The sequence below is a fragment of the Falco peregrinus genome, chromosome 4 (genome assembly GCF_023634155.1).
Source record: "Falco peregrinus isolate bFalPer1 chromosome 4, bFalPer1.pri, whole genome shotgun sequence".
Lineage (NCBI taxonomy): Eukaryota > Metazoa > Chordata > Aves > Falconiformes > Falconidae > Falco > Falco peregrinus.
Window position 1 is genome coordinate 100,136,013 of NC_073724.1, and position 23,274 is coordinate 100,159,286.

Below are 23,274 nucleotides of genomic sequence, written 5' to 3' on the forward strand. Positions count from 1 at the left end.
CAAGCAATAATGTTTCACATGCAAGTGTAAGGAACTACTCTGGAGGAAGTATTATAAGCCCACAAAGGCAAATCAAGCAGATCTCGGCTGTGTTTTGCTGGAGGCCCAGTAAGTGGGAACTGTGCTGTATTAAAAAAAACACCCCACCAAACAAAAAACAAAAACCAAACAAACCACAGAAAAACACCCCCCCCCCCCCCAAAAAAAAAAAAAAAAAACCCACCAAACAACAAAAACCCCACCCCACAAGCAACCGAACCAAAACACAAAATCAGCTGTGCTTGTGATGAGAGCTGCAGTTTCTGCTGTCAAGTGCCAGTCTGCTTCTGCCATTGTGGAGTGCTCAAAAAGACCTTTTGTATGTTTAAGTTACTTCGTTCTCTTTTTGTGGTAAGTAGTGGAATTTGTTTGGGTATTTGTAGTTTAAGAAATACTGTGATTATGATGTTTAGAAATGGTTCAGTACTAAGCAATGAACTTGGATTAGGCATTTGAAACAGATGACTTGCTTTTAAAAAGCTGTACACTTGCTGATTTACTACCTTAGTAGACATGTGACTTAGTGTTGTGTTTCAGCTCAGTAGATCAGATCTTGAGGTCCTGTCAGATTTTGTTTCAGGACCCACGCTTAAAATACAAAATTAAGGCCATGGGGCCTTTTCAGATGTTGTTCTGGCTTGCCATCCTGTGGTCAAGGTCTGGCAAAAGAAACAGTAAATGGTTTGCTCTTAACCAAGTGGAGATGTTCCTAGACAGATGAAAAGCAATAGAGTATCTGCGATGGAGTAGTAATATGTTAGGTTACAGTTCATGATGGGTTGATAGTTAACCTTGAGTAGGATCAGAGGGTACTGGCTGCAGTGACATGAGAGACTAAGCTTAGGTGTGACTATATTTAGCAATGGTAACACATCAGTGAAGCTATACCTTGAGAGAAAAGCCGTGCCTGTTTATACTGTCTCCTACTTCCTCTGGCACATGTGCAACTTTGTGCTTTGTGGATGGGACTTTGCTGCTCTTGATTACAGGCAGATTGTGTAGGTAGTATAAGGCTCTTCTGTAGTGGAATTTAAGCCACTTCTATATAAGCAGGATCCTAAGTTTTCACAATGAGTCTTCCTTGCAGGAAAGAATTGTTGAATACCCATTAACAAAAGTAAAAAAACACCAAACCCTAAAATAACCCCACCAACAAACCTGGTAGGAAACCTGTACATATTTTATTACATTTGGTATCTTAGATGTTGGAAAAAAGCACCATTTTCCTAGGTTGCCTTCTAACAACACCTTTTGACAAGAATCTCCTTTGGATTGGTCTCTGCAGGGATTGTCTCAAACGGCTAGTCTCCAGTCAAGAGAAGAATTGATGAAAGTATCTGGAAGGATAGAATGTGAAGGACCCAACCGTCATCTTTATGACTTCACTGGAAACTTGCGTTTAGATGGTCAAAGGTATTTAACAAAAAAAGCCATAAATACATTTGGTTAGGAAAAATGTTTCCTGTGTTCTTTCAGTCTGCAATGCTGAGCACATGCATGTTTTTGCTGGAGGAGACAAGGGCAGTAATTAAGTTGTGAATCAGAGAATCTGCCAGTATAAGGTAACAAAGTTGTGTCACTCTGAGTCTCCTGCTTGTTATGGGAGAGTTTGTTTCTTTAGAATCATAGTGGTTTTCTTAATCAAAAGTACTATCTAAAGAGAAGGAGGAATTGGGGAGGTGGTTGGGGTTTTTAGGGCCTCATTGCAGGAGATACGCAGAGGAAATGGGAAACCTTTCCCTTCCAACCGTGGCCAAAGTCTGCACCAAATTCTGATCTATAGAGGAAAATGATCCCAGAATCTGGAGTCTTTATCAGTGTGTCTTTGATATGTTGCAACTCTTTGAAGAAAAGAACTTTGGTTTTAGTACTTGAATTCATAGAACCTGAAAGGTCAGTAGGAATACAGAGGTTTTGTCTGGCTGTACCTGTTTTCCTGCACAAAAACTGTTCCTTGGGCAACTGATCTGAGCTGTGACAGATGCAAGAGTAGTAGGTCGTTTGCATCCCACTTGAAAATCACACGGGTAATACAGTTATCCAAAATACTTTTTTTAATGGGATATATGAAGTTATAGTGTGCTTGCAATGGATGGGCTCTTTGCAACTGTGATGATTCGCTCTCCTTGATGTGGGAGGGAACATATTACAGAGGTAAAGGGCAGAGGAGTCTTGTGACTGCCACAAGTTTTGAGTTTTGGGTTACTAGCTTCCTTGTATCACCTTTGCCCTACTGTGCTTCAGCAGGAATTAGGCTTGCACAGGTTTAAATGCTCTCAAGTTGTGTGGGCAGTTTAAGTTCATTATGTTACTTTATTCCTTTTGTGGTTTGCAGGGTTTTTTGAGGGGGGAGTAAGGCTGAAAGGAGAATTACTTTCCTGAAGTGTTACCAAGAATTGAAGGATACATGTACTTCTTGCTTTGCAGCCCAGTTCCTGTTGGTCCAGACCAGATCTTGCTAAGAGGTGCACAACTGAGAAACACTCAGTGGGTCTTGGGTATTGTTGTATATACAGGACATGATACAAAACTCATGCAGGTAAAGTGTTTAACGAGATCTAGAGCATGTTCTCGTGGAAGCTGGTCATGTTTCCTGTATTCTGCTTGTCTTTTGGACTTGATTTTATGAAATGGTTTGACCCATCGTAGCTATTCAAAACCTGGAGGCCTTGGAGAATATAAGGATACTGTTGTACTTGAGGTTGCGTGTGCACGTATGTAAAGACTGATTGAAGTATTCCTGTCAAAACCCTTCGATACGTAAGCAAAACTAACTGTAATTTGTTTTAACTTATCTGACAGCTGGACAACATTTAAAAGTAAGGTTTAACAGCTGAGACGACAGTAATGGCCACCTCTAGTTTTAGCACTTGGATATAATAAGGTCTGCAGTCTCTGTATTGACTTAATGGCAGGGAGTGTCTGGAAAGAACCAGAAAAATGTATGTGGTGCTCACCTGTGCTGACTACCAGTGGGTTGAACAGCCAGGAGATGAATATTTACAACTGAATCATTCTGTTCCTCTGATCTTCAGTCAGTTTGAGTCATTAGGAGTATTGGCTCCTATTTCTTACCATATTGAGCTAAACAGTTGAAGTAGCAAGTTCTGTAATGGACTCTAAAAATAAAGTCTGAGTTTGCCTCTGCAATTTCTTCTTGTATAAACCATTGCCAGACTTATTTTTTTTTTTTTTTTTAACTGCTGTTCAGAATTCAACCAAAGCACCTCTGAAGAGATCAAATGTGGAGAAAGTGACCAACATGCAGATCCTGGTTTTGTTCTGTATTCTTCTGGTAATGGCCCTTGTGAGTTCTGTAGGTGCCTTATTATGGAACAGGACACACGGCGAAGTCGTCTGGTACCTTGGCTCCAACAGTGAGTATGCAGGCAGTGTGCTAGGGATGTGTCAGACTGTAGGGGCTGGCTGGCCTCTTAGCTTTGCTGAATGAATGCATAAAATAAAAACTAAGAAAGAAATACAAGAGAAGTCCATTGCTACCTTTTTGATGGCCCAGTGTGGTTGTGTGTTTTGTTGTCTTTCGGTTTTGTTTGGGGGTTTTTTTTTTTTTTTTTTGAATGGGCTGGTATAAGTGAATTTTCTAGTGAGGCTTCTGCTAATAAAACCTTCTAAAGGTTAGGTAAATATCACTGGGCTATCACCCAGGGAGCAGGACAGAAGAGGGGCAAGAGTTATTTTTGGATATTTGGTGTTCAAGTTCTTTAAGCTCTGTGGAGATGCCACACATGAGTTGGCTTTCAGAGCAGGTAATGTACTGTGGCCTTATGTATCATGTTTGCCTGTACCTGGTTGCAGGATAGTGGGTATCAGTCTAATACAGTCTTGAACTTCACGCTTACATATAGAAGCAAAGGATTTCATTAGCTATTTTCTCAGTCAGAAATGCTGATTTGCTTTTGTTGTGGAGAAAACTTAAATGCTGAATGTTGTGATGTTATGTTTATTGAATAACGTTTTAGTTACTTTGGCTTCTCAGTTCTGTTACTTTGTAATAAGGAAACTGATCTCTTACTATCTTTAAAGGGTTTTATTTCATTTCATTCATACTCCTTGAAATGACTGTTCACATAAGAAAGATGGGCCTTATGCAAACACTTAAGGATGAAATAAATTGCTCTCCAGTAGACTTCTGACTTGAGGTGGCTACATTAGCTACAAAATATGTTATCACAAACAGCTTGAGATGCCGATCTGAAAACAATTCTCAAAACTGCAAATGGTTTTTCTAATGGTTATTGCAGAACAGATGGCAAAGGGTGTCTCCTGCAGTTCAAGAACTGCAATTCTCATAGTAATAAAAAAATCATGTAGAAAGAGCATGGAACTGCCTTGTAATTATCTGACTCTGGGTTTTGGTAGTTCTGATATCGCTACTAGAAGATATCAGCAACTCAATTTCTTCCATCCTCTCTCCTGCTTTTTAATGAGGAAGTTTAAATTGGTGCCTTCCAATGATGGAAGTAATACTGGAAAAGATGAATGGGACAAACTCTTGAACTTGTGCTAATGCAGAACAGGTGCAACCTGTAATAAAATAGGGCGACATAGTTGTCTTTACAGATGCTTTTTTGTAAACTGAATGCACCATTTCTGTCACTTCTATTACTAACACACATGGGAAAGGTGCTTTTTCAGGCTAGGCAGGTAGATAGTAAAAATCTGTTAGATTGCTGTAAAGATTGTATTGAAGAAACCCTTCCCAATATCAAGTGTACTTCCAATCTTTCTGTGAACTGATCGAAGATAATGGATTTCATGTGTACTCGCACTTGGAGGTGCCTGAGTCCAAATTTCAAGTCTTGCTCTGATCTTCATTGGGCTTCAGCAACTTTTTCTGGCTTCTGTGTTCTTCTAGTTTGCTCCCCTGCTGCCTTAACTGATTTTTAATGCTGAAAACCCCTAATTGTGGGCAGTGACTGTTGTGCTGGCAGCTCTGCATGCTGATTGAAGTGCCTCCCTGAGCTTCTAGTAAAGTGAAGAACAGAGAAATGCAGAGGCTTTGGATGCGAGGAAAGGCTGTGGGTTGCACAGTGAACGGGCACATTGATTCAGTGTCTCAGCCTTGTCCATTCCTGCCTGCTTTCCCTTCCCTTTAGCACCAGTTGTGCTTGCAGATTTATTTGGGCAACTTGCCCAACGTTGTCACTATTGATCATAGCTCTCCTGCCTGAGCAGGATGCCATATTTCATTTACTAGATGTCTGTTTAATGGTCAGCTTGTTCTCTTAAATTTCTTTAGTGTGAGTAACTTCTTGGTTGTGCCAATTCTGGCAGATTTTAGAATGAAATTTAGTTCCCTCCCCAACTCCACTGAGACAAGTAGGCACTTTATGAAAGGTGAAGTTATGTTACTAACGATATTGGTGGCTTTTCATTGGGGCAGTTGACAAATCAGATAAATCCATAACCCAGATTTAGAGCATGGAATAACATACTTCTCACCATCTGTTAAGCAAAAACTGTTCAGAAAGTGTTCTGTTCTCTAATATATAGCCTCTCACCGATCTTGCCATTCACCTGGCATAATATGCTGCGTATCCAGGCATGTGTTCTGTGGGTGTTTTATATATGTACTACTGAAATAAGTATTGACTCTTGTAGTAGGTATGAACACACTTGCGAATTGGTTTAACACTACTACATCTGATTATGGCAACTGCAGAGAGATGATTGTCCCTGTACTGTACCACTTAGGCTTAGAGGCTTCTGCCTTCTGTCTGCTGATGTCTTTTGTCTTTTGGTCCACAGAAATGTTGTCTGTCAACTTCGGATACAATCTGCTGACATTTATAATCTTGTACAACAACCTTATTCCAATCAGTCTTCTGGTGACATTGGAAGTTGTCAAGTTTACTCAGGCTCTTTTTATAAATTGGGTAAGTAACAATAATAAAGGTACTAATGTCAGTTTTAGAAAGTGACATTAAAAAAACCCACCCATAAGTTTTCACTGGATTTTCTGATGCAACTTCTGGGAAAGGCAGGGAGAAGTTCAGAGGTTTTACTTCCGTGTTCCACAGGAAATTAAAAAATTTAGTTGTAGGAAGGTCCCCTGTGCAAATGATTGCTCTTGTAAACTTTAGGCTCTCAGGATGAGAATGAAGGCACAGCTCTTCTGGTTGAAGGTCTCTCAGCTGACTCATGTTCAGTCATTATCTTCTGAAAACTCCTCAGTACCTTATAGCTTCTCTCAGCCACAGCAGAGGGAAAGAATAGACTTGGGGGTATGGGAGTTTTTTTTCTGTAGTGTGTGGGGTTTTTGTTTTAAATCTGGAGGCTGGCCTTGAGGTCACCTCTGGTATGAATCATAGTACTTTTGTAAGGAGAGGAGTTGGTGGTGCCTTGTGAAAAAAGTGGTGATCCCTCTGTTCAGGCAAGCTTTAACTTTTAAGTGTATTTCTCCGGTTGTGAACAAAAATACTGTAGTAATGTCTGTCTTGAGCTCAACAAAACAGAGAAATACTTTGTCTTGGTATGCTTAGTATCCTTGGACTTTCAGTAAAGTGAATGTTTCCTCTAAAATACAAGCAAATAAGGTTTAACTTGTGTCTGTTCTCCAAGCTGCGTAGTTAAGTATCTCCACTGCATTACAGCTTCTATGAGAAATTGCTTTGTTCATGTAACAGCTGTTCTGTTGACCCTCACAATTAAATGTAGCAATAGGAGATGATTTCAGTTGCTCAAATTGTCTCTGCAGTCATGGATGTGACTACAATATGTTGCTTTGCTGTAATGGAAGACCTATGATTAGCATGGCTGAAGCCTGCTATAACTTCTTCCTACTGAACTCTTAAATAAAGATATAGTAAAGAAAATCATAATTACCTTTAACTGAATCTGGCTATTCTCATGTAGATGTAGTATGGAAGTGTAGTTTGGAGAAGAGGTGCCCCTCTTCAGCCTGGGATGCTGTTTGTGTCTCAAGCCTTCAGAACCTCCACTAATGGAATTAAGTCTATCTAGCCAGGTTGGAGCTGGCTAAAAGAAGACTGGAGATGTCAGTGTTTAATTTCCATAGCATAGGTCTAATTTTGCTCTCATTTCAGGACATAGATATGTATTATCCTGAAACAGATACACCTGCAATGGCCAGAACCTCAAACCTTAATGAGGAACTTGGGCAGGTAAGAAAACACTTTAGGTGTTAGGTTTGTGATATGATCGGGGAAGATGGGAGGTATGAGAGCACACTGTACAAATCTGCTGTATTCTGCTGCTCCGTGGTTCAGGTTCATAGGATGCCTTTACTTTTGTTATTCCAAGTCTTATAAGTGAAATGAGATCCCAGGATTAAATTCAAGGTCATATAAGCACTTTTAAGTCAGGAAACTAAATCTTTCGTATGTTCACTCTGAATTGCCTTGTTCCTTCAAGTATGTTGGAGAGATGCTCTGTGGCTGTGACTGTCTATACTGCAACAGAATGTACGGGACTAAGTTTGACTGAAGAACAGGCCAACAGCCTCAGTCTATGTTCTTAGTTCTTTGTGTTTCTGACCACCTCACAGGAAATGAAAGTCAAAAAAAATGCAATTCTATTCCTAATTTAGATAGTGCTTCTTCAAGAACTTCTATTGTCCTTTCAGATAAAGATAACTGTATATTAACTTGTAATTGTTGTAAGAGACTTCTTAAAATTTCTGTAAGAGAGATATTTTTTTCAAAATGGAAGGGCTTTCCAGAAAAAGGTTACTGGGAAACACAACTTTGCCATTGGAGTTTTGTAGTACCACTAAGAAATTCTAGCTTTTCTACTTGACCACCAAAGTCTTAGCTATGTAACTGAACCAATCAAATGTCATAATTTGTGTGAATTTAGTGTTGGAGACAATGTTTATGTGTGTAAAATACCTAAACATTGTGTGCTGCTCAATACAGTGGTAGTCAGTATTCTTCCTGCTTAATTAGACTGTCTTTTCCTTAGGATTGTAAGTTTTATTTGTGTTTTAATAACTTCACATCAAAGTAATCTATATCTAGATTATGGTGATGTCTCTGTCTGAAGTAGGCTATATTATGTGGCATAATCTATAATGTTGGTCTATATGTTTTCAGAAATTACTTTCTAGTGAGTCTAACAAGACTGAATTTTTGGTTATTAATTGAATTACGTGTTCACAGCTGCATTTTAAAAATTTTATATGCTAGAATATACTTGAAGTTCCTCAGATGTTTGGGTACCCACTTAGAGCCTATGCAAGTTAGAAGTCAATCTCCAATGCTGTGTTCAGAAGCAGGGTACTGCACAGCTAAAGGATCACTTCAATAGTAGTATAGTGCATTGTCTTGCACTGAATTGCAACTATTGAGGAAAAGCTTTTTGCAACTCTAGGCAAAATGGCCTTGAAATTGGCTAACTCCTATGTTAGCACCATCCTTTTCTACCTGTTGCTAGTTTCAAATCTTACTGGGTGCAGAGGTGAAACAGGATGGAATTTAGCTTGCAACTTTGGTCTGTTGTGTTCTACTGAGGGTGGGAATCTTGAGTCTGCTAATGCTCCAAGAAGTTGTGCTGCTCTGTTGGGGTCACCTCCAGTTCTAGCAGGAATTCACTGGTTTCTGTAAATGGATTATTAGCTTGGACAGTGCTGACTGGCTGTTGCATCTTGCACTTCAGGACTGCTCATGATGATACTAGAAAAAGCAGCTTATGCTTGCTTGCAGAATACCACTTGGACTTAAACTAGGGTATTCCTTGGCCAGTACTGTTTGAGGGGGGAGAAAAAACCTAAAAAAATACCTGATGATCTTTGGAACACAGAATTTCTGTAGCGTGTTAAGTTCTAATGATTCTTCAACAGTCTTAAGAGTCTTTGCTTTAATTTCGAGTCTTGCTCTTTGATATTAGTACAGTTGAAAGATTTGATGAATGTTTAAGTAGCACAAGCATGTGTATCTGTACTGACAACACTGTAGCCTTGGCAATTAATACCTACTATTTGAGCTTTTCTGCATTTAGAGATGAAGAAGAAATAATGACATTAAATAACTTTACTGGTTATTTTGCTGTAGCTTTGGTAAGACAAACCAAGCTGTAACAAGCCTGCATTGCCAGTATTGTGACATCTGAGCTATGTCTCACACAATTTTCCTCATACTTCACCTATTTTCGAGGGGTTTGTTACTTTGCAAGTAGAAAATTAGAATGTGTTTGTTTTTTCTTTCAGGTGAAATACCTATTTTCTGATAAAACAGGTACTCTAACATGCAATATCATGAACTTCAAGAAGTGCAGTATTGCTGGAGTGACATATGGGTAGGCATGACTTTTTTTTTTTTTTCAAACTCGGTAGTTTAATGTATGGGTATTAATAGTACATACTTCTAAATCAACAGGATTAGAACATTGTTCTTCAGTTTTTCTAATGTATTTTGTGGTCTCAGTTAATAGCTTTCCTTTTCATGTCCTGCAACGCAAATTATGAAATGCAAACCTGGGGAGTCTGACATGAAGTAAAAAAACCCTCCCTTGCTCCCTAACTTATCTGATCATGATTTAGACTAAACCAGAAGTGCTAAATAACTTCTAGCCTTTCCAGAGGGAAGAAGATGCAGCTCAAGAGTAGCAGATGTCAGTCATGTTTCTGACTACTTCAGATGAACCAGGATTTCATTACAAGTGTGTAATTGTAATTGTAGCTGTAGTGTAATATTCCTTGTATGGGAGGGATAATTTCTTACTGTTTTTGTTCTGTTATTCACTCAAAAGCATCCCTTTGAGTCATGCCAGTATTTCATAGCACTTGACCTTTTGAGTCTTGAATACTGAATCTTTGTCTTTGCTTAGTCTTAAATGAGTAGTTTAAAATGTGCAAGTTAAGATTTGAATTTCATGGTACTAAATTAGATACCTCAAAAGGCAGAAAACTTGATTCAAATGTATGCACAGCTGAACCCGTGATTCCAACATATGTTTGTATGTGTGATGACTCATTGATCTTTGCCTTACAGCTACTTTTTGGTTTGCAAGGTGGAATAAATGTTCTTTTTTCTCTCTTCTATCCCTCAGTCACTTTCCTGAGCTGGAAAGGGAACGCTCATCAGAAGACTTCAGGTAAATATATTTTAAGTGTTTGTGTTCTGTACACAACAGGGTGGGGACAGTCTATATAAAGACTGATTTCCAATTTGGGACTGGAAGAAGCCCAAGGGAGCATTATGTTAGAGTAAAATGCTTTTCCAGCAGGAGCTTAATGCTAAGCTGGTGGGTGGTGATGGATTTTCTCTTCTGCATAGAGAGATGATGGGTGAAGGGAGTTGAGTGATAGGCAGTGGCTGGGGTGGCTTGGATGCGTGTTAATGCAGTGGTTATAATTGCAGACAATAAAGTTAGAAGCTAAGAGTAACCTTTACAGTAACGTTACTACTTAGCTAGAAACTGAATGTTATTCTGCAATAAAGTTCAAACCTGACAAGGACAAGGAAAGGAACTTCAGTATTAAAATGTTGTTTTAATATTTAAACTGGGAAAGAGCTTGATACAGAGGTGTCTCATGTCAAGAGAACCCTGTTTTTCTTTATCCAGAGATTTAATGAATAGAGGTGATGGGTCTGTCCCATTCTACAGAAAGGTCTGAAAACCTAGAAGTGTTATGCAGGTGTCATTTATCCTGTTCAGATGAACAGGAAGGGAGGAAGGCCTACGGAGGGCTGGTGTGGCTTTGCATGGCAAGTATAGCTAAGAAGTGAGTTTGCACCCAAGAAACAGGTAGACACTGAATGTTGTTGGAAAGCCACTTTCTGATGAATTAAGTTAGGCTTCTCAATTGGTCCAGCTCACTTCTATGATCACCTTCTAGGAAGGTGATATGATGGTATTGCTGGCTAGTTGCTACTTCTGCTGAGATGTAGTTTCTGTGAATGCCTCCTTTTTTTTTTTCTGTGGTTTTTTTTTTTTCTTCCAGTATTTTGCTGTTCATTACAATCTTTTCTCGCCTTGTATGGCACTTTCCTAGTTAGTTCCAGGTATAAATTTGGAATACTTGGGCTTAAAGTACTCCAGGGATCAACCTTAAGCAGAACTCACTGAGTAGAGAGGGGGCTTAAGGATATTGATTTTTGATGTACTGGAAAAGCAAGTCACCTTGAAATGGATGTTTTTCAAGTAAAAGTTGCTTGTGCTATGTCTGTCCTAGGCGGTGTGTTGACACCTGAATCTTCTCAAATACACTTTCAAGCATAACAATTTTGCATTTCTTGCTCGTGTTTTGAGGAAGTTGTTGCTCATTTTCAGCAGTTTGTGCATTAGTCATTATCTTATTATAATATTTTCAAGGGCAGTGGAATCCTAGGTTTTTTCTTCATTTCCCAATAAAATAGATGAAGTAGTAAGGTTGTAAGTGTTGCTACTTATGTTTGAATATGCTTGCCTTGCTCTGCAGCCAGCTACCTCCTACTAGTGAATCATGTGAATTTGATGACCCAAGACTGCTGCAAAACATCGAAAATGACCACGTAAGTCTGTTCTTTGATTATCATGTCCTTTTAACACCCTCTTCTAAGTCTCTCTGGAATTGAATGCTAAAAAAATCTATTTGTGTGATCAAGTCTGCTTTGCTGGTATATCATGCAAAACATACGGGGGGTAAAAAGGAAACAAAACAGCTCCCCCAGTGCCTTTCTACCCACTTGTTTTACTAGTAAATTAAGGTAACAGTGGCATTGCAGACAACAGCCAGCTATAAAAGAGCTTAAAATATGCTAGTGTATATGGAAGATAATGTCTTGTAGCAAACGATAGCAGAAATTGTAACTCTTTCAGAAGAAAAACTACTTAGTGTTCAAACATCCGTACTGTTGAAATAATATTTTAAACAGTTATCTAGAGCATTACAAGATAATTCTAGTCTGTGACTTGCTTTGAATACTGCAAATGCTGGGAGTTCAGATTGTGTAAAGGATGTAAGAGATGGGACTTAATTGCAATCTTTGGTTTAGCCTGAGACTTAGTGATTAGTAATTTTAGCTGAACTGCTGTGTCTTTAAGGAACCTAGTCAGGGAGAGTGTCAGTTCACTGCTTATTCAGAAACCATGCACCTATGAGGTGTCTGACCGGAGACCAGGCAACTCAAGTCACTAGCAAAAAACCATGACCCTTCTCGTCTGCAGAAGCTGTCTCACAGTGGGGGATCTGGGCATTGGCAAATACAAACTCAGTTAGCTGATTGCTTTCCTTAGCATAACTTCTGTAATTGGGCTGGTTAAGTTTAGTATGAGCATCTAAAATACAGTTACAAGATACTGCTGGTGTGCAGCAAAGCTTTGCTTTCTGCTTTGCTTTACAGTGCTTAACTTGAAATGCAGCATGATGTAAATGCCTGAAGGAGTATTTGATTATTTTGTGTGGCACTACATATTCCTTGGGGTGATAGAGCTTGAAGATGGCTCCTGTATCCTAACCATCAGGAAGGTGCCCCTCCCCAGGGCAATGTACAATGATTTCCTGTGTGACTTTTGTGATTGTCTGCACTGGAAGGTTATCCCACTGGGCATCACTTGCAGCCAAGATTTGGTTACCTCCTCTTGTTCCTTTGGGTTCTGTTTGTTCACGTGTGGCTACAGTTAACGTTTGTGGCAGTTACTGACTCCAGGTACTCCTGAGTGGAAGGCTGCTGGTTTAGGTGCAGGCTGCAGATAAAGTGTATTTGAGCTCTTACTTGCTGGCTGTTGCTTTAGGCACTTATACAGAAAAGTGCTTTGGTACACTTTAAACAGACTCAGCAGAAGGGATGTGTATCAAATGGGCTGTGGGATAGATTTTTTTCATCTAGCTTTGAGATGGCTCCTTAACTTCGGGTTGTCTCTAATTTTCTGGGTAAAGCTTCTACTTTGGGAGATAGGAGGAATATTTGCTGTGGTTGCAGGCAAATAGAGGATTTTGGTAGTTGCCTTAGGTGTCACTTCAGATAGCTCAGAAGTCTTTGTTTTTCACAGGCTGAACTCTTATCTATCAAGCTTTCTTTTGGCTGACAACTTGAACAGATGAATAGTGTTGTAGTTGCACAGCTGACTGTTTGAACTCAGCCCTCAGACAATCGGGGGTGGGTGGGGAACTTCTTGCTGGTAAGACTGAAGGTCTACCTTGTGTAGACCAAAGAAATCTCACAGCCTCACTGCACCGAAAGGATAGATGCTACCCACTGACACGTGGTGATTTAGCACAAGACATAACATTGCAAGGACTGCATGTGATAGTTGGCTTAGGAAGTTCAGGTCTGTTTATCAGACTGCATCAGTGAGATGAGGGCTGGATTCCAGGATGGTGGGAGAGGAGGAAGGGTCACATGTTTCTAGCTTTTTGCATTATGTCAGCTGTTAAGGTGCATAACCTGCTTCCTTCTACCTGAAACTCCTTAGTGCATTAGTTTTCATAGCTAGTAGATGGCTGCAGATGCCACTTGAAGGTAGATGTCTGACAATCTCAACTCATTTAGTTAACTGCAGTGATAAAACTGAAGTGTTCTAGCACAAGGTGCCTTGTGGGGTTAGATGGTGCTATACTCAGCTGGGCAATGAACTACCTTTGAACTTACGACCTTTTGCAGCTGAAGCTGTCAATGCAATCTCTCACAAACACTCAGTAAGTGTTCATTGCTCTGGTCTTGAAAATTTTATTCTTTCAGTCCACTTGCAAGTGTTTAGAGCTGTCTCAGTGCCAAGTAATTTTCTTTCCAGGTTGGAAATAAGAAATTATGTACTTGTCCTCATGAGACTCTCTTCCATCTGCTAGGAAGATTTGTAGCAACCTGTATTGCCTCTAAATTTCATAGGTCTTTTGGACCACTGGTGTGTGAGGAATAAGTGATGGCCAAGTCCACTCTTGAGTAACAGTTAAAGAATTATTGCCCTGTAGGAAATGTTCCAAGGAAAAATAACTGGTCTTGAAAACATGTGGAGGTTTCACTTGGCTCCTTGGGGACTTTATTTGGAAGAAAGTACCTAGGTTTGTCTGCCTGTGCTTTTTCTTTGTAGCAGCTCCTGTTGGATGAACTGTGGAGCTGTGCCAAGAGTATGATGCTGGCTTGTTTCTATAGGGGAAAATGATGTAACCTCTTATTAGAATAAGAATTAATCAGTTATTTCCAAACACTTAAATGTTTGGTGAATATGCTACATGATCTTTATCTTGGTGCTTCTGATTTGCACATGTGCTGTGAATGAACTTGGTGTGGGGTTATTTACCCTGATGGTATGAGTGCAGGGAATGAGATCAAGAAGTGACAGAACTAAAACTTGGATCTCATCCTAGACGACTCTATCTCTCTATATTTTACTCTGAGCTTCTTCTACTTAATTTCCAATTCACATATGAGGTTTTTCTGTGGCACTCAAACGACTGCTTGTGCAAGCAGCAGCAAGCACGTGGTATAGCTGCAGATGCATGAATTGATTCGGTGAGTATGTGTGATGAGTAGTTTAGCAGCTGGCCGGGCAGAACAGATACTTGTGATCATGTTGAGTCTTTACCTGAGTGAAAGTGTTCATTTGGATCTCTCCACTGTATCTGCTAATTTTTGTGAAGTGTGTGAGAACTGAGGCTTTTATCCTATCTGGCTTTGAAATGACAACTGTTGACAACTGATTCTTAATTCCTTCGGAAAGCAGAACCACAAAAGCATCCATAACTACTTACTGGAATGAAAAATGTAATTTATAGTACAGTAGGGGGGAAATACACTCAGGTAGTGAGAACCTCTGGGAGGATTTAGTTCAGAACGTAACTATTGCCTGAAAACGATCCAAACACATTGTTTTACAGCTCACAATTAAATTGTTATAGCTCAGTGAGAAATACTTTTCACTCTCCTGCTTTTGCCCTTACTGTGCGTGGGACTGGAGTACTTTTTTGCTCAAGCACAAGGCAGTATCTTTAATTACAAGCACAGGTCACATTTCAGTGGTTTTTTGAACCTTGCATTTAACTCTGTTGATATTCAAATGCTGATTAATGTTTTCTTTGAGTCTGTTCCTGAAATGTCTTGGTCCCCTTTAGCCTTACCAGCTTCACTGTTCTGGGGGTGTCCAGCATGGCTGGATCTTCACACTGCTCTCCAGATATTCTAATGAGCAAAACAGTAAGAAGCTCACATCTTTTTAAGATGGTGAGTCATAATTCTCCGTGGTAATGAAGTAGGTAAGTATTTTACTAGCTGTCCTAGGCAGAATGTGCTAAATCTATCAAGTTCAAGTTGTTAGACTGTACTTTAACATCCCATTGGCTATTTCTAGGCCATTTGTTCAAAAACCTGTCAGTCCTGCTCATCTGGAAATACTGTGGATGTAGGCACTGATGTGATCCAGGTACAAGTAGGAGGAGAGATGAGTATCTTAAACTTCACATGCAACTTCCTTGTAACTTTATTGGGCTCTGAACAGTTGGCTAGAATAAAGCAAAACAAAACACGGAGTCAAAACTCAGCCTTTTAAAGGAGCAAGGTGCACTCTGCAGAGCTACATAACTGTACATTTGTCATGCGTGTCCTTATCTTGCCCTTCTCACTCTGAAGGTAGAAATTGCAGTGAATAAGGAAGAGCAGAAGGGGATGAAAACTTGTGATAGAGCTTCCTGACCCGTGGTCTGTGCCCTGCTTGTTAATGGATAGTGGTGTACCTTCTAGATAGGGAAACTTTGCTTTCAGTGCAGATAATGCTTTGCAGATAATATAGAAACTGGTTCCAGAAATGTGTAACTGTGTCTCAAAATGTCTGTAGTTCTCAGTTTGTAGGGGCATTGTGCAAAGTAAGCTTAGCCAGTGGGGTGTATTGCTGGCATAGGTGGTTGTACACCAGGTGTTTAATTGATTGCTGGAGTAAGAGAAAGCAGTAACTTTCACCCAGAGCTTTGGGCACACAGGAAGAAAAATGGGCGGGAGAAGGCACTTAAAATGAGAGCTACCTGTGGACAGATAAACAAGAGACTAAAATATGCAAACTTAGTTTCTGCTACAGATAAATAGAAGCAAAAAATGGGGTGGGAAGAAATAGAGCCGAGTTTAACAAATGAGCAGTCGAGGAGTGTCTCACAGAAACCATCAGTAAGAATGTGAGTACTAAAATGGCAGAGACTTGCTTTAGTAAAGGGAACAAAGTAATAAAGCAGAATCTGTTAACCTGTGGGACTTCTTGTGCTGGGGTCAAACTCTGCACATTGCAAGGGATGTATTGCCACAGAAGCCATTAAAGAATTTTCTGTTCAGAGCTCCGAAGTAGGAGTTTGAATGCTCTATCCTGATTCATGCCAGTGCAACAAATACTGTTGTCAGTGCTGGAACAATACAGAAAGGAAACAAATGACAGCTGTGGAGGAGCTGATGTGATAAGCTGGGCCTCTGTTGATCTGTTGCTATGGAATTGGAAGATTGCCATGTAATACATTGTGAGCTGTGAAAATGCCAGACAGCAACAAATTACATTGTTGGCTTGAAAGCAGAAATATATATGTAGGAAGGATTAAAGTCTGGAGACAGGTTGTTTCCAACTGATAGAACACATGCTATGAAAATGGGTGGGGGCTAGGTGATATAAGTGTAAGACGGACATCAAAGGTCTGCAGGAATGGATGCTGAAATGAGAACCTTGTAGGCTGTATGTTTTGAGATGGAGATAAAACTTTCACTGCTTTCACTGGAAATAATGGAGTAGCGGTAACCTCCTGACCAGTAATTTGTTGTGGTCTTAACATTTCACACACCACTCCCTGATTATATTCCATCTGTTCATTTTCTTGAACGCAGCCTCTGCACTCCAGCATGTCAAAAGCTACAACTGTTAACTTGAGTGGCAAGTGAGCATACAATTCAGAAGTTCAACTATGCAAAGATAAAGGTCCTGTGTGAAACAGTTCATTTGAAAATAATGACAGAGTATGTGAAGTAAAACAAGAATATAACTATTGGATGTTTAGCCTTTTTGTTACACTTTTTTACTTGCTTGCTTTTTGTTTATAGCAGTAAACAGTTAACACAATATTTGCCAGCTGGTGTTGTTTTGTGGCATTCATAGTAACATACTTCCTGCTAATTCAATCTTGCTATTGCCAATGCATGTTTCTGTTACACAAGTATGTAGCCTGTGCACTGTATTGAAAAAACAAACAAAAAGGCAACAGCTTTTCCCTATTCTCGGTCTTGTCACTGAGTTACAACAAAGCTGTTTGGTTTTATTTTTGACCCAGCTTGGCTTGGGGAGAAAAGCATTAACATGTCAGAGCCAATTGTGAATGTTGCTGGTCTAATTGTGAGGAGTTGCATTTTAAGTACCTCTCTAAGTGGGAGTCTTCAATGTCTTGGTAGTTTTATGTAACTTAAGAGTTTTATAAAATACGTGTGCTGCATTTCAGGTAGTAATACCGCATATACTCTTAGAAAAATGCATGTAATATAAGTCTCTCACATCAGGATTTTTGACCGCATGTAGTTTTCACCTGAAAACTTCATGTAAACACTAGCCTTTTTTCTGGTGTGAAACATTCCGGTACTAGTAGCAGCAGAATAAATTGTGTAGAAGTGTCTTTTAACATATTTAAAACCCCTTGGATTCTGTTGTACTAAAATCTTGTAGGATTCATCTCAATCTGATCTTGGTTGTAATATTAAAATAGTAGGGTCTTGGCCTGACCTTGTTCTAACAGGCCTTGTCATGCTCTTGGTTCTTGTAGCGGCTCTCTTCAGACAGACCGTGTGTGTGTGTGTGTGTATATATATATATATTTATATATAAAATATACTATGCTGAAGAAAACTCTGAAAACTAGATGATGTTTTCATATGCAGAAATTCTGTAAGCTTGCGAAGTCACCTAAGGCCTTCTGCAAAGGGAAAACTGCGAAGTTATGTCTGGCTGTCACTGAGCAAATGGTAGCATCAACATCTTATGTCACAGCAGCCAACTGTGGATGTTATGGGTATAGCAGAGTTGAAGGGGAACATGTATTCACTTAAGCTGATTCAGCCAAGTGTCTTAAAGACCTGTGTCAACTGTGGATTAAGTTAATATGGCAGGTTGTGAGCTGGGCAGCTGAGTACCGTTCCTGACTGCTATGAGACTGGGAATGTTGTGCCAGAGGCAGCAGTGGAAAGGAAGGAAGAATGGGATGGGGGACTTCATTTCAAGTCACTATATCTACAGTTGCCAGAACTTGCTGCTCAAAGGCCTGTGGTTTATGTGCCATAGCATCTTCATGGAGTTGGAGACTTGGTGTCTCTAAGCACTTCAGAATGGCTGGTGACTGTGCAGTGTGTGGATGTTTTACATTATGTGCTCGTGCTGCTGAATGTGTAGGGACTGTTGATCAAATTTTTGCTTGGCTGGATGGTAGGTTCCTGTGGAATAGCATGTGATGTTGTCTTCTACTGCCTAATCGGCTGCTGTCAGCTCTGGATGTTCATCACTAAGGCTGATGCAGGTGCAGTCATGGTGAGTTTAATTCTGGTGTGGTTACTGTCAATCTATTGAAAACTGTTGTGGAAGCTACGAAAGTAGTATTTCTTGCTGCTTGATTATCATCAACACTTTGTGGCAGACTTTTTTGTTTATATGAAGCTTGGGGAGCTACAAAACTGATGCTTTTATGTGTGTGTGTGTGAATATTCTGTCTTCCCAGCTGTCTGCAACTTAAGTGAAGTCTGTATCATTAGCAGTCTAGTTCATTAATGCTGGCCCTTAACTCCACTGTTTTGATGTTCTGGGACTAAGACAAGTACTACAAATAGAGAACAGGAAATTTTTTTTTGGCTGTGATACTTAAGAGGTCTTCTCAGGTCAGCCTTCTCAGTCTGTGTGTAACACTAAACCTGCCTCTTCTGATGTCCTCTCTAGCCCACAGCTGTGCATATACAGGAGTTCCTCACTCTGCTGGCTGTGTGTCACACTGTCGTTCCTGAGAGACAAGGAAACAAAATAATTTACCAGGCCTCCTCTCCAGGTTGGTTGTTGACTTACTTTCTGGGAGTGAAGAATTAGGGGAATATAAACAGATGGAAGGAAGGTCCAGAAATTTCTGTGAAGGTCACTGACTTTGAAAGCAAGGTGTTCCCCATGATGCTAGTGTAGATCTGGTATCTTCTGTCATCAATGCGTACTGCTTTTGAATGCCTCCTACAAAACCACCAAGGCCATGATGTTTCTCTAGAGCTAGGCTGGGCTTATGATCCCTTTTCGTCTCTTGAAACTACCTACTCTGGCTTTTCTGCAGCAGAGAAAAGCAAAAGTAGGACTTTCAGTGTCTAGAGCTGATACATGGAAGTACTGATTTGATTCTGTGTTAAGTTACTTGCTTTATTTGGCAGGACTGCAAACTGTTTTTCTTGATCTAGTAGCTTCCTATCTATCTGTGTGCGGATACACAGTGCTGATACATGGCATAATAGATCCAAGAGCAGAGCCTTGGTCATATTAGGGCTTCCCTCTCGCCCGTTTCTTTTTCCTTTCAGATAGCAGAGGGGTATTGAAGGAGGTAGGCAGGGTCAAAATGCAGAACAGCAGTGCCCTGCTCTCCATCAAATTTATCTCTGTTACTGAGGATGTTTCTAGAATTTCTATGGTGGTGTATTGAGTGATGAAGCAGCATTATTTCTTTTTATGTCTTAATAGAGTGCCTGAAGATTAGGGTGAAAAGCCCATGTAACCAATTCTGGTCACAGTGTTGGTGAACTATGAGGAGAGCGAGGGAGCTGTAGAGGCATTAGGTTGCTGGAGCCGGACACTAAGTCCACCTATACGGTGGTTGTGCTTCATGACACTTGTTCCTGAATGAGGTATAACTACCTACTCGAAGTAGAGCTGTTGGCGCTAGTGTCAGCTTGGTTATTTGAGCTCTTTAATGACACTGGTCAGTTCAGTCTCCAGAAGACCATGTTGCATTTCTATAGCACCTGAACTTGGTGCCTTTACAACAGGAAATGGATTAAGTGAATGTTATAGGAATTTAGAGTAACAGATCGTGCTTTCAGAACAGGTATTTCTGCTTTTTCATGTAGAGAAATCTGGCTTCTCCACAACAATAGTGTTTAATGCTTCAGTAATTAAAGGTTATTTTATACAGAAGGAGTCTGAAGTTAGTGTAGTTGATACTGCATGGCCTTTGTAGGACTAAAATGGGAATGCACTTGTGGAAGAGTGTGCAGAGCTACTCTAGCAGCCCTACAGATAGGGAGTACACAGGAACGGGGGCTTCTGTGTTTCTGCACTGTGGCGAATTCAAGTATTGGCTTTGCAGGCCTTTTCTACCTATCTGATTAAACTTAAGCTGTTCTTGTATTGGCAGATGAAGGGGCGTTAGTGAAAGGAGCAAAAAAACTTGGTTATGTCTTCACAGGACGGACTCCACATTCTGTTATCATTGATGCGGTAAGTAGGTGCGCATGGCACAGACTGCCGAGCTCCTGCAGAGCATAAAATGTCTCTTGTGTGGTTCTTCACTTCCTCTTTACAGTGCTTGTAGGATGCTACGTACAAAAAGCTTTTGCAGACTGGGCAAAGTTGTTTTACTCTGGTTTTTGATGCCAGGTCCTCTGCCTGTGCCACACAGCAGGGTAAAAGGAAGCTGCAAGCTTCTATGGGAAACCACAGCACTTGAGTCTGAAGAGTATTTCTCTTGTCTGGGAAGCACAGATGAGAACGCTTTCGTATTAGAAGGAAATATGTTGTTTGAGAGACTTTCTGACTACTTAGGTTTAATGGTTACTGTACTTGTAAATGTTTAATTCCTAGTTTTAAATTGGGATTTTTCTTCTGAGGAAGATCTTCCATAGAAGATGTAGCTGTTTAACAAGTTCTGCATACAGGGGTGTGTAGTTAATGGGTTAAATAGGATACAGACAGACTCAAACTCAGGCAGCTTTGTTCTGACTTAAGCTGCAGTCTAAGCTAAAGCGGTCCCAGATTTACACACGTGCAACTAGTAGGGTGCTTATTAAGAACAATGGATGTGTTGTTGTCTTTTCCCTCAGGTGTGTTCACTTTCAAGTTTCTTGGTGTATTGCTGAGCTAAGCATTTAAAACCTGTATTTTTCAAAGACTTGTCACAAACTTTTTACAGCTCCTCAGAAAACTGCTGCTTAGTTTAAGGGGAAGAGGTTAGGATGAGCAGTGTCATCTATAGCTATGTAGGCTCTTCTCTGCAGGAGGACCTAGGCCCACCTGACCTTGTTCTGTACTCCCCATACATACCAACCTGAGAGCATGGTCAGTCTATACCCAGCAATAAAAGCTGTCAGTCCAAGAGGTTCCTGTCTCTGCTCATTGCCTGTGTCAGTGGCTGTACATGTAACATGGGTTGGAGATCACTTTTGGTCTTGGGGATACTGCTGAATTGATATGTGCCTTGTAGGACATAACTCTGTACTGCAGTTAGATTTTGCTACAGCCCTTTCCTTAACCATGGAAAATACCACTGGAATTGTGAGACTCCAGTAACTCCCACTGCTCATTCCCTCTATTTTATGACAGAAATGGCAAAGACAGGGTGTTTCAAAATCCTTTTCCTTGTTTAGGTTGTTCGAGTTCAACCCCAGCAAACGGTTGTTGCTGGAATTAATTCCTGTAACAGGAACTACTCCTCAGAGAACCTTTCTTTTCCACAAAAAAAGTCCAATGTTGGCAATTCAAGTAAAAGAAATACTAAGGTAGTTCAGAGTAAAGTTGTTGTAATACCAAATGTGGATGACATGTCTATTAACTTGGAATAGTGTTACAGTCTGTAACATGTTTCTTAGTTGATAGTCTCTTAGTTGATAGCTTTAAGTAGTAAATAAGCAGATTAACTGTCAGAGCACGCTTATCCTTCTGGAGTAGTATACTGGATCCTTGAAATGGTGTAAAAATAGTAAACGGAGGATGCCACAGTCCTAGATGTTCAAGAATGCCTTTATTAAACGGGGCTCTACATCACTTGTACCAGCAGAGGGAGCTATTACCACAGCTTATTTACAGGGCGATGTGTAGAGGTGTTACACCAACTTGCTTGTTTACACAGGTAAGAGTATACTGCAAATTTTAATAGTACGTGCTTTCTTTTGTAGCTGGGAAAAGAAAAAACCTTTGAAATTCTTAATGTGCTGGAGTTTTCCAGGTAAGTTCTCCTCCAATATACTAAATGCAGGGTAACAAGAAAACTGCTTCTGTAAATAATATATTGAGAATAAAAAGATTCATCTGATGCACTAGAAAAGCTGAACTACCCTAATTTTATCCTGCCCCTCCATCTCCTCGTTTCCAATACAGGATTAATACAGAACTTCTTACAAACTGGTGGCAGTCAGCCTGTGAGCATGAAACTCTCCTCTGCTACTCTAGTTCTGTTTGCTTATTTTGAAGAGTTGCTTCCCTGGAAGCGGTGTTCTGTGACTCAGTGCTTTCCTGATGTCTCTTCTCTACTTCAAGAACATGCTTTGGGATTGTACTTTTATAGTGCTTCTATAAATTACTTTGTTTTGAGTACATGGAACTGACAGCTGGAGGGCTTTTTGGTGCCCCTTTTTAAGAACCACTCCAGCGATGAAAACTTAAACCTTGCAAGCCCTCTTAGCTTGTCAGGCTAGTTAGGATGGGCACTGCTTGGTTAGCAAGAAGCTTACTGCGATGATTTGCACCCCTAAATCACTGGAGATGATGAAAGGTGCTTTCTCATTATCAGTTGATGGAGTTCTGTCAGTTTCGATGGTGCTAGTCAGCAGGCATTTATGCTTTCTTTTACTTTTACTGTGGCTTAAGCCTTGAAGTCTTGTTCTCTGCTGTCTTTGAGTTGGCTCGTTCAAAGTAGTATGTAAAAACTGGTCAGAGAAGATTTGGGTAGGTAGCTTTTCTTGGGTCCTGGCTTGCTTAGAAGATTATCCTTGACAACTTCCCCTTTTCATTCAGAATGGAGTTACTTAAGCGACTTGTGGGAATATCTAAAAAGGCACTAGTAGAGTCTTCCAGGATTTCTGAAAAGTTGAACAGTACCCTGGTGTCTATAGACAGGAGCAGCTGTAGCCTGCATGCAGTGGAAAAAAGGTGACTTAACGTCTCCCTGTGTGTAGCAACTTCCCACTTGACCCGTGAGGGAGTTACTATAATCAGATTTCTAAAAGTGTATGGAAGTTTCCTAGTGTCATTAGCTTGCTCCAGAAATTCTCGGCGCAGCCAATTGCTGTCCTTCTAGACTTTCTTTAGGAAGCCTCAGATGGGATTGTTTTGTCTGATCACATCTGCCAAGAGCTTACTTTCTTATACATG

The 23,274-nt window shown here is 40.2% G+C and overlaps 1 protein-coding gene across 4 annotated transcripts in view; it reads left to right on the forward strand.

The window, feature by feature from the left end:
- ATP8A2 (ATPase phospholipid transporting 8A2) overlaps positions 1–23,274 on the forward strand; it is a 349,978-nt gene that overhangs the window by 68,083 nt on the left and 258,621 nt on the right. For all 4 annotated transcript variants that reach the window (XM_055802562.1, XM_055802564.1, XM_055802565.1 and 1 more), the window contains 11 exons: positions 1,325–1,452; positions 2,467–2,578; positions 3,251–3,416; positions 5,809–5,936; positions 7,107–7,184; positions 9,227–9,315; positions 10,069–10,113; positions 11,441–11,513; positions 18,877–18,982; positions 20,324–20,406; positions 22,080–22,129. In XM_055802562.1, coding sequence (XP_055658537.1) covers positions 1,325–1,452; positions 2,467–2,578; positions 3,251–3,416; positions 5,809–5,936; positions 7,107–7,184; positions 9,227–9,315; positions 10,069–10,113; positions 11,441–11,513; positions 18,877–18,982; positions 20,324–20,406; positions 22,080–22,129 — 1,058 coding nt within the window. The remainder of the gene's footprint in view (positions 1–1,324; positions 1,453–2,466; positions 2,579–3,250; positions 3,417–5,808; positions 5,937–7,106; positions 7,185–9,226; positions 9,316–10,068; positions 10,114–11,440; positions 11,514–18,876; positions 18,983–20,323; positions 20,407–22,079; positions 22,130–23,274) is intronic.